Raw genomic sequence first — 18,063 nt, 5'->3', positions numbered from 1 at the left:
CTATATAGTATTTTAATTATCAAGATTCTAAAACATTACTTTTAGTGAAATAAATACAAAGTGTTTTAAAATACTACCATGATCAGACTATAGAAGACATAGTAAAATCTCTCATCTAGTTTACCTTGTTTATTGTATTTATAAATTTTAAAAATCCTTACCTTGAAAATTTTTATGGCTTTAATTTTTCCAGTGTGTCTTACATGGGGGCCTTTACAAAGGTCAATCAATGGACCACACCTATAATGAAAGATTTAAGACATGCCCAGACATAGTTACAGCTTTTTCGTTAAACCCCATTATTGTATTGTCCCAATTAACAATAACTGTCAATTTGACACAGCTTAGAATCATCTGAAAGAGCATCTCAATTGAGTAATTGTCTTTATCAGGTTGGTCAGTGGACGCATCTGTGAAGGATTGTCTTGGTTGTTGTAATTAACATAGGAGAGCCCGGCCCAGCATGGCAAGCACCTTTGTGGTCAGGTGGTTGTGGGCAGTGTGGGAAGCTAGCAGAGAACATGTCAGGACAAGGGTTGCCTGCCTGCCTGCCTTCCTCCCTCCCTCCCTCCCTCCCTCCCTCCTTTTCTTTTCTTTTCTTTTCTTTTCTCTTCTTTTCTTTTCTTTTCTTTTCTTTTTTTTTTGTAGTTTTTTTTCTTTTCTTTTCTTTCTTTCTTTCTCTCTTTCTTTCTCTTCCTCCCTCCTCCCCCCCTCTCTCTTTCTTTCTTTCTTTCTTTCTCTCTTTCTTTCTCCCTTTCTTTTTCTTCTTTCTTCCTTCCTTTCTTTCTTTTTTTCCTTCCTTCCTTTTGTGTTTGTTAGTTTGTTTGTGACAAGGTCTCTTTGTGTAGTCCTGGCTTCCTTGGACCTCGCTATGCAGACCAGGCTGGTCTTGAGATCACAGAGATCTGCCTGCGTCTGCCTCCCTTCTGCACGGTGTCTGCTTCAAGCTTGGGTTCCTATCCTTACTGTCCTCAGTGATCGACCGTGGCTCACAGATGTAAGCCAAGTAAACCACTTGTTGTTGCTCGGAATGTCTTATCACGAAACAGAGAAATGACCAGGACACATATTTTTAAGTGAGAGGTTGCACGTTTCCATACATATGGGACAAGTTTTAATTTAGGGTCAAGGAGGAAAGCAACCCATCTAGCCTCAGATCACAGATAGCTCTCTTTATGCAAACTCAAACAGCACAAAGGATCTGAAGACACTATGTATGTAAAGACATTCATTTTTAAATGGTTCCATCACTGTGATAAATCAGAAAGCCAATCTCTGTCTCCACCAGGACGCAGTGCAGCTGCTGTTGAGCTCCAAGCCCCCACTGAGCCCTGCTTTAAAGCTGGCACACACTAACCTGTAAACAGTGGTCGTCGGAGTGTCCACTTTCTCCTTCAGAATCCGGCACTTAAATTTATTGTACTACAAAGAGAATGTTTACGCATTATTACATATATATACTAATGGGAAAGCTGCTCTTTTAAAGAAGCTCTGACAAGTTGTCTACTCTGTTCAAGGTGTGGGGACACTGTGGATAGGCTGTGCTCACAGCCAAGAGCCACACTGTCCAATAGGAGACCCCAGAGTCACATGGTCGGTTGAACTCTCAGATTTGACCATGCAGTGAGTGAAAAGACACAGGGCCACCAAGGTGGAATGCACAGATTTTTATATTGGTTATGTGTTCAAATTTAATTCCATCTTTACCTTACTCTTAAAATGTTGTGGCCATGTGGTTTAAGGTTATACACTTGGCTCACATTCTATTGGACAGCACTCTTCTAGAAGATCCCATCTTAACTCCATAAAACAAATACAGCTCTTGGGGAACATTACCGTTATTTTTATACATACAAATCTTACATGACATCATTACATTTGCTAAAAAGCCATGGTATCACACTTAACCAATTAAAGTAATTCACCCTTTTCTCTGCTTTTATTGCATTAATCACAGGATGGAGGGCTCCATATTAAATAACAACTTAAGACAGCTGTTGGGAAGAAAAAGGCTTCATTTGTACAATGTAACTGTTCATCCCAATATGTTCAAGTCAAATCACAAAAGTTGGTATGTTTAGTTCTTCAGAGTAGGGAGAAGCAAAAGCAGCCCAGAGAATGGAAGAAAACACCTGTAGCTGACTGTTATTTAGAGACTGACACCAGGAAGATATAAGAAGTCGTTATGATGCAAACCAAGCCAAAAAAAAAAAAAAAATCTACCCTCATTCAAAAACTAACGGACCCGAGCAGACAATTCTACAAGGAAGCTGTACAAATAGTCATTAACTGTGCTGAAAGGCTCAGCATCACTGTGTCCTCAGAAAAATGCAAAGCAAGACACAATCATACCCCACTCCACACCCAATGGATGGCTCTTATAAAAATAAGCAGAATCGGGCTGGTGAGATGGCTCAGCGGTTAAGAGTGCCAACTGCTCTTCCAAAGGTCCTGAGTTCAAATCCCAGCAACCACATGGTGGCTCACAACCATCCATAACGAAATCTGATGCTCTCTTCTGGAGTGTCTGAAGACAGCTACAATGTACTTACATATAATAAATAAATAAATATTAAAAAAAAATAAGCAGAGTCCAGAAAATGAGTGTGGGTAAGAATGTGGGAAAACTGTACAGACTAAAAATGGAAATACTGCTTTGGAAAATGCCATGAAAAGTCCTGAACGATTAAAACTAGTGCTCCCTATAATCCAGAAATTCCATTCCTGGTGTGTATGTGTGTATATATACATACATAAACACACACACCCCATAGCATACATATGTACCATAGACATATATATCTATATACCATAGCCAAAACCAGAAATCTGTATGTTCACATTTATATTAGTATATACACAACAGTCAGAATATAAGCAATTCTGGTATTCACAGGCAAATGCACTGATAAACACAATCACACACACACAGACCCACATGTACACACAGACACATGCATGCACACACACATAGACATACAAACATAAACACATGCATATACATACAGACAAACACACACACAGCAGGAGTTGCCATGTAGCATTTTTCTAAGAAGGCAATTCTGACAGATTCTGCAGCACTGGCGTCCCTTGGGAGCATTACATGATGGGACAAGCCAGTTCCAAAGGTAATCAGTGTGTAAGACACTGAACAGGGGTTCCTGTCACATTGTCACATTCACAGAACAGTAAACAGAGGGCTGATGGCCAGGGCAGGGGTGGAGGGAATGGGCGTTGGTCCTTAGAGGTAGAGGTTTCACTCTGGAAGATGTGGGTGGATGGTGCTGATGTCTTCATCACCCTCATAATAGCTGTCCAGACTGTGCTTGTGACCTTGACACCCTCACAACAACAATCCAGACCGTGCATGTGACCCTGACACACTCATAACAGCTGTCCAGACTGTGCTTGTGGCCCCTGACATCCTCACAACAACAATCCAAACTGTGCAACTGGCTGCTGGACAATAGTCAGTAACTTCCAGGGACGGAAGAAAACTAGTCTATGTTAGTAACTTTTCACATTCCTAGTGAAAGGATCTTACGCCACATTTTCCCAGTTACCTTAAACATTTCCAGGAGAGTGTCCTTGCTGACTTCCAGTCTTTCAAACGGTTGCTTTTCTTTGATGATAGTTTTACATATGTTCTCCAGGGCAGACAACTCAGTGCTGGACACCACTCTAAAGAAACAAAGAGACTCTGAGCCCCAGGACACTCTTCCAGATGCCACCCAGCCTTTCCTCCTCGGTCCTGTGGCCTTCATCACTAGCTGACACGCGTTCTAGACTGAGTCGGTGCTTCAGGCACATATGTACTATTGTTCAGAGAGCTCTATGATGGATTCCCTATACCCCTGCCCTCAGTGGCTTGTAGAAGCTAGCCTCATGGGAAGGTTTGTGCACACTGCAGTCACACACACACACACACACACACACACACACACTCGTTCTGCACAAAGGCTGAGCTTTCATTTGCTCCTGGTTGGAGCTCTCTCCCTTCCTGACACATTGGTTTCTTTGCTATGCCTGAAATAGCCATACACAATTCTGGAAAGAACGGGAGTTTTCTCTCCTTACTCACCCCTCCATTCTGGCCTCTCCTTTAAAGATACTGCACTTTTTCAACCACCTGCCTCTTACAGCACTGGTGTCCCTGTGTGTGTGTGTCCGTGTGTGTGTGTCCGTGTGTGTGTGTGTGTGTGTGTGTGTGTGTGTGTGTAGGTCCCTACAGATAGCACAGCCAGAAGCACAATGATCCTTGAAGAAGTGAGAACGAAAACTTGGTTCATCCCAACTTGGGCTGGATCTGACTTTGGTAGTCTGATCCCAGGCAGTTAATTGACCAGCATATTTGAACACAGTTCAATTTGGGGGTCACATTTCCTGGTGTAATACAATCCCCAGTGCATAGAGAGGCATAATTACATTGAAACTCAACTCAAAGTATATGCCATTTCTTCCAAGAAGATGGGTTTAGAGATAGGCTACCTGTATTATTAGCTTAGGGGCCTAGGGAAGGCTCTGGTGTGGTCTTGGTTATACAGATAACAAAGAAGTCATTTGGACTATTAACCATCTCTGGTCTTGGTTGTGGGCGCTTGATAGAGCCTGGCCCTACAGATAATGTAGACCACTAGGCTGTTAATCACTTCCAATTCTTAGCCTTCTGGATGAAAATACAGGTTATATATCCTTTCCTTTGAGAGGCCAATTCTGGATGCTAACATGTCTGGTTTCCCTGGTGATCTGTAGGCACAAGAACCTTCTGCCCACAACACTCCTGGATTCTTTTCCTTCATCCACTAATCACTATCTGATGGCAGCTGGTTATCTGTGTGTTGTCTGTCTTACCCCAGCTAACTATCAGCTCCATGAGGACAGACTGGTTATTCACAGCCCAGCCAAGCCAGCCCCAGTACCACACATAAGGGTAACAAACTATCAAAAAGCTCCTGTTGCCTGCATGAAGCTGGGAGGCTGGTAAACAGAGAGGCCATTGGATACACACTGTGATCAGAGTCTGGGCCTTCGCTGCACTGGTCACATGAAGGGGCCCTCCAGAGACTAAGGCATTACTAGAAGCCTGGAACTTTAGCCCCAAACCCCACTCGAGAAAAGGAGAGGAGACAGAGAGTGAGTCCATCGTCAATGGCACTATTTTGAACCAGAATTACGTGCTCTATCCTGGAGAGCAGTTGTCTGCTTCTGCTCACGATGACCAAGGCACTGCCAACTCCACTGAATGTCTCACATACTGAGTGCCAGGTGGTGGTTCACAGCGGTGTCACACTCAGTAGGTTTGTGCTTGGAGACATGGCCCGCTCTCTCACCCTGCCTCACCCACCCCAACTCTGTATCTCTCACAGTTCCTAGGGACACTGCCAGTGACCAAACTGAAACTTTGTGTCCTTCTAACTCTTCTATACTCCTCACCACCCCAGTAGCAGCCCTGCCTAGTTTCCCATTTTTATCTCCTAAACATTCCTGTCTTCTTTCCCTGTGGTTTAACTCAGACTCACAGAGTCTCTTGCGTGGGTGAATAAAAATAAAAACAAACAAACCCCCCAGCTACATAATGCCAGATACCCTGTTAGGGAGGTTATTACACAGTATGGGGGTGATGGGCAAGGGCTAAAATGTCCTATATTCACCCAATGGTCAATGATTTCATCAAACATGTATATGTTACAAAACATCCATTGAGGACTGGAGAGATGGCTCAGTGGTTAAGAGCACTGGCTGTTCTTCCAAAGGATTCAGATTCAATTCCCAACACCTCATGGCAGTTCACAACTGTCTGAAATTCCAGTTCCAGGGCATCTGATACCCTCATGGAGACAACATGCAGGCAGAACACCAATATACATAAAATAAAGTATAAAAAACCAAATAGATGGTTTATCTATTGAAAACCACTGAACAAGGCTCCAAAAGCTACTAAGCAAGTGGGACAGCCCAGGGGGCATGGAAAGCACCATACCCCTCCTGGCTGTGCATCTATACCCTTTGTAACAGCTTTCATCATCATCACAATAATAATAATAATAATAATAATAATAATAATAATAATAATAAATAGTCCGCTATGAGCCCGTACCAACCACTGAACCCAGAGTGTGGGTTGTGGGTCAGATGTGGGAAGCTTCAACTGTGACTGGCATCTGCAAGCTGGCAGCCTTATAGGGCTGAGACTTGAACTATAGGTCTGGGCTAATGCTTAGTTGGTATCTAGAAGGCTGGAGAATCCGTTGATGTTTGGGGGAAAAAAAGACAAACAAAATACCCACACACTTACAGTCATTGGTATTATAAATAAACATACTCTAAACTTATAAGTAAAAACAGCTCAAACTGGGCAAGTCTGTAAGAAATATCAACATACGACAGATGTGTTGGCACATGTTTTTAATCCCAGCATGTGGAAGACAGAGGTAGGAGACTCTCTGTGAGTTCAAGAACAGTCTGAGCTACATAGTGAATTCCAGGCCAGGCAGAGATACATGGTGAGACCTTGTCTCAAAAACAAACAAACAAGCAAAAAATATACAGCACACAATATCCTCCCAGGCAGAAGAAAGACCAGGTCGAAAGTTACTCTCTAAGCTAAGCTCATTTGAAAACCAGTTTTCACAAATGGCTAACCACTTGACAATCACACAATACACAGTGACTGAGCTAACATGTAACCATTATAAAACAATGGCATACACACAAGCAATCATTCGGCAGCCTTACCTGTCTTCAATAAACATATCATAATAAAACCCATTTTCAATGGGTGGGCCATAACACAGGTGGCCTCCATAGTAAAGTTCCATGGCCTCCCCCAGGATGTGAGCGCTGGAATGCCAGTACACCTGCAAGATGTAGACAGGAAAGCTGTTAGCTACCAAACCATCACAGGCCATCAGCAGTAAAATAGCACAGGTAATCAAGTGAATGGACATGGAGGGGATAAACACCAAAAGTAGAGAGTCCCCAACACCTATGTGGAAGGGAGTGTCCCTGCCTGCATGCTCCCCTGCAAACTTAGGTCTAGCTCAGAGTAGCTCTGCCAGCCACTGCAGCTACAGTGTAGCTGCTTCCTAACTTTCCTTCTATGCCACTGACTGTACAGAACCAGCCCATCTGCTCAGAACACTGAGCTGAGTGGCCACATGGAAACAGGGATGGGGGAGTACCAGTTCCCCGAGTTTCTCCAAGACAGCCTCTCTGGACTCAATACAGACAGGGAAGTGGCTACTTGGGGATATTAACAAAGTCAATGGGACTTTGTGTTGTCTTGTGCTGGCTGGTCTTATGTCAACTTGACACACAAGACTAGAATTATCTAGAGGGAGAGAATCTAGATCCAATTGTAAGGTACTTTCTTAATTAGTGATTGATGGGGGGAGGCCCAGCCTATTGTGGGTGGTGCAATTCCTGGGCTGATGGTCCTGGGTTCTATAAGAAAGCAGGTCAAGGGGCTGGAAAGATGGATCAGGGCTCAGTGATTAAGAGCACTAACTGCTCTTCAAGAGGTCCTTAGTTCAATTCCCAGCAACCACATGGTGGCTCACAATCATCTGTAATGGGATTTGATGCCCTCTTCTGTTGTATCTGAAGACAGCAACAGTGTACTCACATACATAAAAGAAAGAAAGAAAGAAAGAAAGAAAGAAAGAAAGAAAGAAAGAAAGAAAGGAAGGAAGGAAGGAAGGAAGGAAGGAAGGAAGGAAGGAAGAAAGAAAGAAAGAAAGAAAGAAAGAAAGAAAGAAAGAAAGAAAGAAAAAAAAGACGCTAAGCAGGTTGAGCAAGCCATGAGGAGCAAGCCCGCAAGCAGCACCCCTTCATGGCCTCTGCATCAGCTCCTGCCTCCAGGCTCCTGCCCAGCTTGTGTTCTTGTCCTGATGATGAACAGTATTATAGAGGAATAAGCCATGCAAACCCTTTCCTCCCCTCTTGCTTTTTGGCCATGGTGTTTCATGACAGCAAGAGTAACCCTAAGTAAGACAAGTCCCCATATGCTGAATAGCATATGACTGTGCAAGTTTGAAAACGTTTGTAAGAAGGCTCAGGAAGGAAAGGTGACGCCAGGGAGTGCTGCTGGCGGCTGGAGACCCCTGGAGTGTGTGTATGGGCTAATTTCCATAGTCCAAGGGCAGGTTATCAGCCCCACAGACTCGGAAACCCAAGGAGTCAGTATAATTTCAGGGGAAACAAAAACAAACAAAATCAGCTTAGTTTATAAGGAATTAATTTTAGTTTACCTCTGAGTTAAAATTAACCAAGTCACCAAAATAGAGATGCCAAAAGTGAATGATAATTGAGTCCTAGGTCAAAATGTTCTTCTCTTTTGTTAAGCAAAGAAGAGACGGTACAAGTAACAGTAATATTTGATAAATCAGAGCAGAAAGAAGTAGATGTAGATGTAGAGAGGCCGTGTATAACCCTGGTCTACTGCAGCAGGCTGCATATGCTCAGGAAACAGGCCACACAGGCCATCTTCCCCATCACCTGAACTCAGCGTGCTGCTGAAACAGCTGGCTCACTGCCTGCATCTTCTTTGGGGCATTGTCCTTATCCACTAGATATTGACAAACCAAGCAATATGTTAGATACAAGGATAGAATAAATAGTAAGAGAAACAGAGATTATGTCCTTGGGGCAGCTGTGCCTACTGAAGGGAGTGACACACAATCGTATGTCTACCTAGATGTACCTCTGTTCTTGGTGTGTTACACCTGTGCATGGCAGCTATGAGGTGAACACGGCTCAGTAATGAATAGCGAAGTGGAGGAAGGTCTGTGTGACTGTACGTGGAAAGAGAGGAACTTACCAAGGTCTGAGGGGTAGGAAAGAACCAGCATCAGGCAGACCACAGCAAGAGCTTGAGTTTTATGAGTTTAAAGCAGACATCAGTCAAGTCATGTTTTAAAACAGCTGGGCAAGGGTGGATTTCAGAGAAAAACATTACGTAGCCAGTTTGGGTGGTGATGGTGTAATAGGCCAAGTGTAGATTCACAGCCAGTGGTCACAGAGATGGAGAGAAATGTGCAGGTTCTACATATATTCTGAGAGTACAGACTACTGGGCCTGCCTATAGCATTGAGATGAGGCTCGATGTGGGGAACTAAGCATGCGTACCTGCCCAGGTCTGGAGCTGGAGCTGGGTATATGATGAGGTACGCAGAGATGGGCAAACAGCAAAGGAGCAAACTTGGTGGTTAGAGTCAAGAATTTCTAGCATAACCCCTATGTGGAGACCGTGCTGGGGTGTACCACACATGGTACTGACGTGTGTCTGCCTGGAGATGGCAGGGAGTGGACAGGTCACAGACTTGCATTTTCAGAATCGCGTTTGAACACGGTTTTATTACTATCGCATTGCTTAACAATCTTGATGGAAGGAATGAATATATATATATATATATATATCACTGAGGCAGGCTTTGAGAGTCTATAGCCTCTCCCAATTTCTAGTTTGCTCACTCTGCTTCCTGCATGTGAGTGGAAACAGGACCAGCCAGCTTCTCCATCCAGCCACCTGCTGCCAGGCCTCCTGGTCGTAATGGACTGCCCCTCTGGACCCTAAACCAAAATAAACTCTTCCATAAACTGCTTTTTGTCATGGTATTTTAACCCAGTAACAAAAAAATAGCTAACAGCCTTGGCATCCTTGAATCGGGAATTATACAGTTCTTAGCATCCAGGAAGTGTAACAATGTAGTCTCTGCTGACCATGGCTGGGTTTTAGAGGCACTAAAGCCAGTTGAAAGGGAGCTCCAAGCTACGCTGATGAGTGTATAGAAGACATACACAAAAGTGTGGCACGTATAAAAACACTGCACTACCAGTACCTAAAGGGTTTTTCCAAATTCTCCTACAGATATTAAATGACAGGAGATGAGTAGGAATTGATTCTTGAATAGACACTAATTTAATAGCTAAAACGTTTAACTTAAGGGAATAATTTTATTTTAAGAAGTAATAAGCATGGTCTATTTATTTGAGCACATATTCTACAAATGCTTGTTAGTTATCATTAAATGCCATGTTGGAATTTTAAATGTTGAAAGGCCAAGAGTTTCATCACCCTTGATTCCAATGCATGGTACTTCCCATAATTCTCATATTATTAAGACCCAACTCTGGCTGGTTGGTTTTTAAATACTTACAGCCTGGGCTTCCTCGTTGTCAAACATCAGCAGCTCCACAGTGGAGTCCCCTTCCAACGGGCGGTCCAGATCCCACAATACACCGTTCACTTTGGCAATCACTGTATGTTCAGCCAATTCCTTACTAGTAGGAGGAAAAAAACCCACTTGAGGTTAACATTTATAATATTATACTTCACTGTAAGAAAAGCTTAAAATAATTTCAGGATTTAAAAGAAGTTAGATAGAAAGTACAGATGTGAACTAATAGGATACAGATATTTTACTACATAACAATTATTTTATGAATAAAAGTCATATACACTTGCCATTTTTTTTTAAAACTTGAGAAATAAAGCACAAAAAATAAAATTAAAATCTCATATAAATCTTACCCCTTCGTTCTAGAAGTAATTGTTTATAACATTTTGGTACATGGTACATCACTCTCTGGTTGTTTCTTACACTGGCATCATACCCAGGTTATAAAAACATCTAGTTATGAGCATAATTTCATAGCCTACTTTTTATTGCTATGTTATCAGCCAGAATCCCCAGGCAGGCTGGAAGGGCCCAGTTTAGTGAGGGAGCCCTGGCTTTTGCACACTTGGGTCTCCTTCGGTTTTGCTCTCTCAGATGATATGTGTGGCCATGAAAACCTGTGCTTCCTTGTGCCCCTGTAAGTCCACAGAAATAAAAATAAAGTCAAATAAATAAAATATAATAGAAAAGTCCACAGGATGAGGGCAGGTGCCTTCACAAGATTCTGATAAATATAGGCTCAGACACTTACACTCACCCTAAATGACGTTTCAGATCTTTGCCAGTGTGATCTCGAACACTGGCACTTTGATTTTGTTGATGATTAATTTTACCTTTAATGCATTATCTGCTTCCTTTACCTATTATCTATAGAGACCTCCCTCCCTCCCTCCCTTCCTCCCTTTGCTCCCTCCTCCATATTCCAAAAATGACATTTATGGTTTGAGAACTATTGGCAAATAAAGTTAGAAGAAAAAAACTAGGAAAGCATGGGATGGGGTGGGTACACTTGGAGCTTTCAAAAATGACTGTTAGCATTATATATTCTCCAAATCTTTTATATATACACCAATATAAAAAATTTAAGACTGTCCTGTATATCTTACTTTGTAACCCACTTCTTAAAGCTAAAAATAAATGATAGCACTGTGTCTATCTGCAGACAGACTTCCAACATATATTATTTAATCGTTACGCGAGAGCCAAATGCTAGGCATTCTGGTTATACTTTTGTGGGGTTTGGTTTGTTGTTATAACAAACATTCTTGAACACATACTTTCATAGCCAATTCTTTCCTATGGAAAAAAAATGAAAGTGAAATCATGATGTCATAGACAATGCGTTGTTCATGGTTTATGTTGGAATCCAATGCCAAGCTTTCTTAACAGCAGAAAACACCAGAGTCCCTTCCCACGGCTCTCAAGCTAGGTGCTAGGAATTGCATTGGACCTCAACAGCGTTATAAGAAATGGGGCAATACCCCTCTAAAAAGAGGAAGGTCATATTAGGGGAGGATTATGTCACAGCCTCTAAAGCAGTGGTTGTCAACCCCTTGAGGGGGTCACATGACACATAGGGGTAGCCCAAGGTCATTAGAAAACACAGATACTTATGATTCATAACAGTAGCAAAATTACAGTTATGAAGTAGCAATGAAAATAACTTTACGGTTGGGGGGTCACCACAACATGAGGAGCTGTATTAGAGGGTTGCAGCATTAGGAAGGTTGAGAACCACTGGTCTAAAGGGAGGATGGGCCTTCATCTCCAGTGAGGGTGGTCCTGAAAGACTGATATTTTTCTACGGTTCCCTGGTAAACAGCCCCCAAACAACTGCAGACAACCATTGTGACACCTTACTGAGTGAACTTGCCCAGTGTGCAGTTGTAGATGTCAATGTCCAAAAGGCAAAGGATCTGTTTCTGTCACTGGGGTCTTGGGAATCAGTCTATATGTCACCTGATAACACAGCATGGAAGGGACATGGGCAATCTTCACTAAAAGTCAGGGGATATTCCTGAAGTCATGGCTAACCTCTCCAGCTACTCTGTAACCTATGGTCATCTAGAATGCTTACAGCCTATCAAACCCAAAGCCATAAAGATAGATGAGCCTTCTTGAAGATTTAAATATCTGACATGTGCTGGTATCTTCTCTGGGTGAACAAAAGCCTACCCCATGCAGACAAAGCAAACTTATTCTCTAAGCTGGGTGGGGTAGTGCATACTTTTGATCTCAGGATTTAGGAGGCAGAGGTAGGCAGATCTCTTGGGTAGACCAGCCTGATCTAACAACTGAGTTCCAGGACATCCAGGATACACAGAGAAATCCTGTCTTGCAAATCAAATTAATTATAATAATAATTCCCTAGAATAAAACTTCTGAGTTTCCACAACCTCAAGAACACAAGACTCCTTTTCTGCTTGTTAGTTTGGTTTTTGTTTTTTCAAGACATGGTTTCTCTGTGCAGTCAGGCTGGCCTCAAACTCAGAGAGTCACCTGCTTCTTTCTTCCAAGTGCTGGGATTAAGGTGTGAGCCACCACTCCCCAGCATATCTTAACTTCTTAAATACAAAGATAAGTCCCATTTACAAATCTATCAGTGCCAAATCCATGTAAGGAACAGTGTGACAGGATTTCATGCCTCTGGAACAGAGTCAGCAGAGCGTGGGCCTCTAGGAGTGTTGATGGTTGTTGTGGGTGTAAAACTTCTTTGTATAATAGTGTACATATTTTCTCATTCCTCCTTTAAGGAATATTTTTTCTGCCAAGGTTAATAATTCCATGTTAATCAGAGAAAGCACAAGTCCAGAAGGCTAGGGTATGTCTATGTCTCAGCAAAATGGTAGAAGGTTGTGACCTTCAGGACAGCCCTTAAGGCTGTGGGAAAGAACGCTGAAAACATGAGCGCACCAATATATAATTCCTCAGCCTGGGACAGAGGGAGTTTAGATCCAGGCCCAGGCATGGTAGGAATGGTGATTTCAGGGCGGGGTTCCACCCAGCTATCGTATTGTCTGTGCTTGTGCTTGCACTCACAGTCTTTTTCTAAGATGGCTCAGTGGTTAAGAGCACTGACTGCTCTTCTAAAGGTCCTGAGTTGAAATCCCAGCATTCACATGGTGGCTCACAACCATACGTAATGAGTTCTGTTACCCTCTTCTGGGGTATCCGAAGACAGCTACAGTGTACTTACATATAATAAATAAATCTTAAAAAAAAAAAAAAGAAAGAAAGAAAGAATCAGTGGGCTGGGGTCAAGGGATGCTGATTCATGGGATAATCGAAAAGGAACCTGGGGTAAAGGCAGAATTTATCTTTAAATAAAAATCTGGGCTTTTGATCTGCAAGAGATGAGCTATCCAGAGAATTTTTAGAATAGCAAGAGAAAGCAGTCTCAAGGAGAGCAAAACAGAGAGCTGTCGAGAGATCCCCAGAGAAAGCAGAACACAGAGATCAGCCTGAAAAGCTGTCTCTAGCAGAGCGCAGAGACACACCAATCCGTAAAGCTGTCTCAAGCAGAACATAGGTCGTCAGCTTGGATCCACGGCTTGACTTTGGGTTGTTTGTTTTGCTGTTCCCCGATACCCCATCTCTTAGAACCCCTCTCAAGTCAAGGCTAGTCCTTGGCTTATCAGTAGCTGTAACCTGACTTTATGCGTGGGTTTTCATTCTTTTTCTTTTGGCACTGTTAGTATAATATATACTCAATGCTTAGAACCTCACACCTTTTTCCTTTTTCTCTATTCTATCACTGGATTCCTTCCTAAAATTGTTCTTTTGTGCTTCACCACATTGTTGTTATGTAGCCAAGGGATCTCACCCCTGGGAAAGAACTATATAGAGATTGCTCTCTGGGGCCAACTGTAACCATGGCTTTCTTGATTCTTGTCCTTTGGGGAACACTGGCTGGCATAGTCATGCTATTCTTGTTTGGACCAGTGTTTGTAGGCCCCTTGTGAAATGTGAGTCTTCTGGGTTCCAGACTGGGCTTGTGATGTAGGGGTTCCAGTAAATCTTTGGCTTCCTTTCTGTCTCCAGTTCCATGCCTTGAGTTCCTGCCTTGGCTTCCCTTCACAATGGATCCTAACCTGTAAGCCAGATAAACCCTTCCCTCCCCAAGTGGCTTTTGGTAATCACGCTTATTACAGCAACAGAAAGCATATAAGACAAGAAGAAACTGCCTCTAAGCAAGACTTCATTAATGCCTCTATTTCCTAAGAAAGACAGGTACCATGACAGATAACAGTGTCATCTTACATTTTCAATTTTCAATTTGAAAAACTGTAAAATGCATGGAAATTACTTAGTGTATGGAAATTACTTAGTGTATGAATAAAGTACTGTAAAGGGTACAGATTTCTTTTCTCTAGTACGTATTTTTATTAGAACTTTAAAATTCGGACTTTTTAACTAGGAAGGGATCATGATCCCGTATACAATTAATGTTGTCTTCTTAGGAGTCAGGGGAAAATAGTCATTATATTTAACTCAGCTGAATAAGGGAAAAAATATTTTAGTGTCAATAAAACCTTTCAACGGGCTCTGGCACAATTACTTAATGCTGGAGTATATGTGCTTCAAACAAACAGGTAGGGAGGAAAATAGACGAACAAGGAGTCTGTGGGCAGGTATGTATGCTTGTGCGCATGCGTCTGGCGGGGGCGGGGCGTCGGCAAGGGGGCGGGCCTTACCTAATTCCAGCGGCCACTTGATAAGGTGTTGTTTTCCACCTTTCTCCTTGCACTGTCTTCCCACCAGCCACCCTCACTGAAATCACGTTGTTTGTGTTCTTCTTTTCCTGAGTAGCAGGTAACAGTTGATGATCTGTCTTCAATGTTTCAAAAAGCTGCAATCTCTCTTTTATAAAATTCGGTTGCTTCACCTGAAAGTCATTAGCATACCGTTAAGGACTCAGCCCACGGAGCTATTGGCTCAGCGGGTCCTACTTCACCTCTCCGCATGCTCCCCCTCTCTTGATGTCCCCTCCAGCAGCCCTTCCCCTCTTACCTAGTGTCTCTGAATACTACACTCATGGACGTATCCCTCTCCCACCACTGACTGTATATTTATGCAATATTATATATACAGTGTAGCACTTCTTAATAGACAACCCTTGGTATCCCGAGAACTGGATTCCTAGAGCCCCGTGGATGCTCAGGTCCTTAATAAAGTCACACAGTTTTAGCACATCTTCTCACATCCTCCCATATGCTTTAAGTCATCTCTAGATTAATAAAAAGCAAAATGCAATGCTCGGAAAATAGCTGTTATACTGTACTGTTTGGGGGGAATGATGATCAAAAAAGTCAGTCAGTACAGGGCATTTTTCCCCAAGTGTTTTCAGATTTTAAAATCCACAAGTGAAGAACATGTATGTGCACATTGGGGGCTGCCTGTGCCATATCTCAGTCTACCTCTACTTGTTTGTCCTTAGTCTGTCTGACCTCTATAGCCAGAGTAGTACCTTTGAGGCTAGGTACTCCTCCTTTGGGCCTAACAAGTGCTGGGTCTCTATAAACCCTTGCTGGTAGAAGCAGGAAATATGACGTCAGAACTCTATTATTTCACCTTTAAAAAACGTGGAGAAAGTGGGTGGTGGTGGCCCACCCTTTAATCCCAGCCCTTGGGAGGCAAAGGCAGGTAGATCTCTGTGACTCTGAGGCCATCCTGGTTGACAGAGAGAGTGTCAGGACAGCCAAAGCCTTGCTACACCATGTAACATTGCATAGATACACTGTAAATAGTGGGAGAGAGAAATGTCCATGGGTATAGTATTCAAAGACCTTAGGTAAGAGGGACAGAGAAGGCCTGTTTCAAGAAAAAACAAAAAACAAACAAACAAAAAAAGAAAAAACTAAAACAAAAGAAAGAGAAAAGAAAGAAGGAAAAGAGTAGAGAGCCCTTGAGCCAGTGGCTAACTTGACTCTAAGAGGTTACTGGTGTGGTCCAGACAATTTCACCAGTAACTATGTCCTTACCCTACGTCCCGCAGACCCAGGATTACTAGTGAACATTCCATTTCTACAGCAGCGACTTACCTCCCGGCCAGGCTCACTCTGCTTCAGCCTCTTCTTCTTTGTGTCCTTCTCTTGGTTTTGGGTAGGAGGCTGAAAGATAATGGGAGGCAAGAGCAGTACATGAGAAACCCGGGGAAGGAGGAAACCCAGAGAGCTCACGGCAGGGCCCATGGTTGGAGAGTCCCGGCTGGGCTGTGGGAACCAGGATCTACTTATAACCCTCAGGGATCTGGTTTCAGAGTTCAGCCCTATCTGTCCGAGCACATTAAAACTGGGGGTGTAGCTCAGTAATAGAGCACTGCCCAGTATTCACAAGGCCATGGGTCCCATAGCCTGCAACACACACAGTCTCTGTGTCTCTCTGTCACTCTTCCCTAAACTTTAAACAAATAATGTCACTGGAAATTGTGGCTGCCACCAGACTCTTATTCATTGCACTATTTCATTAGATGTTGCCAGAGCAAAAACAAAACAAACAAACAAAACAAAAACCAAAAACCCCTCAGTTTTAGAAAGCCTTTAGAACTTAGAAAAAAAATTCTTCTAATTTGTTACTTAATAATCTTCTAAAACATGAAAATACTGTAATCAAATACTTCTGTTAAATATACAGATCACATATAGGCCTCAAAGCAAACCACCAAAATAAGACAGTAAAAATAACCTGTCTTCAGATAGCACAGAACCAGCCAGCAGAGAGAATAGAAACTGTTAGGTCCTCTTCTCCAAGGATACTGTGACTCTTAAACACTGAAGCGGCCTTTTAAAAAGTTTTTATTTGAGACAGCGTCTTCTCATATTGCCCTGGCCGACCTGATTCTCAATATTTACTCCAGGCGGGCCTTAAATTCTCAGCCATCCTCCTGCCTCAGCCTCCAGAGTTCTGGATTAGAGGCATGCACCTCAGTTTGATCTGCTACTGGAGGGAAAAAATGTTGTTTGCAGTCTGTCCAATGAAGAGCTGAGAAATTATACCAGCTGGTCAGTTAGGAGGTTGGTGGAAACCTAGCGGTTCCCCAGGCCGTGGGCAGTGGGCAGGGCGCGGGCGGGGACACACCCTGCAGCCCTGTCCGCACCCGGGTGCAGAATTGGAACCCGCTGAGTGCGTACTCCTGGGCCGCCGGTTACCTCGTGCGCCGCCGCTCGCCCGGCCTCGGTGCGGCGCTGCTCCGCCAGGCGCAGCCGCAGGCCACACAGGCGCTGGTGCAGGTCGCGGTTCTCCGCCTGGAGCTGTGCCACCTCGCGTGTCAGGCGCGGGCCCTCGGCTTGGCCCCGCTCGGGCCCGCGCAGCTGCTCGTCCCTCAGGCGCTGCACCTCCGCGCACAGCCAGCGGATGTCCTCCTCCTGCCGCTGCAGGCGCGAGGCCACCGCCTGAGCCGCCAGGGCCTGGGCCGCCATGGTAGCTTCCCTGTGCCACCTGAGCCCGCCAGCCCAGCCAGAGTGACAAGGAGACGGGGCGGGGCGGAGCTGAAGGACTTCGGGAGGCGGGGTGAAGTGGGGGTGCATCACTATATGGGGCGGGGCGATGGAGGAAGAGGGGCGGGGCTGGAGCTGGGTATCCCTGCATGGGGCGGAGCGATGCACGGGCAAGAGGCGGGGCCATATCGGGGCAACTGTGCAGAGGCCAGGCGATGGGCAAAGAAGAGGGGCGGGCTATAGGATAATGAAGGGCGGGGCAGGAGTGATGGGAGGGGCAAGGGTAGGCATCATTTCAGAGGAGAAGCGATGAGACAGCGCGGCATCATCGCTGGGGAAGATGAGACGGCTGAGCAATGCTTCATAAAACAAGGAAAATGGGCAGGGGAGTGTGGCAGGGAGCACGGGCAGGAACACGGCCAATGTTGGGTGCACTGCAGGATTGAGAA

General features: G+C 44.0%; 1 protein-coding gene across 1 annotated transcript in view; it reads right to left on the bottom strand.

Annotated features, from left to right (window-relative positions):
- The window catches only part of Tarsl2 (threonyl-tRNA synthetase-like 2), a 47,196-nt gene extending 29,553 nt beyond the window's left edge, over positions 1 to 17,643 (bottom strand). Inside the window, exons 1-8 of the mRNA NM_172310.2 lie at positions 17,327 to 17,643; positions 16,220 to 16,288; positions 14,873 to 15,063; positions 10,158 to 10,281; positions 6,736 to 6,857; positions 3,564 to 3,681; positions 1,358 to 1,422; positions 162 to 240 (exon numbers count right to left, since the gene is read on the bottom strand). Coding sequence (NP_758514.2) covers positions 162 to 240; positions 1,358 to 1,422; positions 3,564 to 3,681; positions 6,736 to 6,857; positions 10,158 to 10,281; positions 14,873 to 15,063; positions 16,220 to 16,288; positions 17,327 to 17,596 — 1,038 coding nt within the window. The 5' untranslated portion in view covers positions 17,597 to 17,643. The remainder of the gene's footprint in view (positions 1 to 161; positions 241 to 1,357; positions 1,423 to 3,563; positions 3,682 to 6,735; positions 6,858 to 10,157; positions 10,282 to 14,872; positions 15,064 to 16,219; positions 16,289 to 17,326) is intronic.
- Between the last annotated feature and the right edge of the window lie 420 nt (positions 17,644 to 18,063).

The sequence above is a fragment of the Mus musculus genome, chromosome 7, assembly GCF_000001635.26.
Source record: "Mus musculus strain C57BL/6J chromosome 7, GRCm38.p6 C57BL/6J".
NCBI lineage: Eukaryota > Metazoa > Chordata > Mammalia > Rodentia > Muridae > Mus > Mus musculus.
Note: the sequence above shows the minus strand (reverse complement) of the source record. Positions and strands in the feature narration are given on the sequence as shown.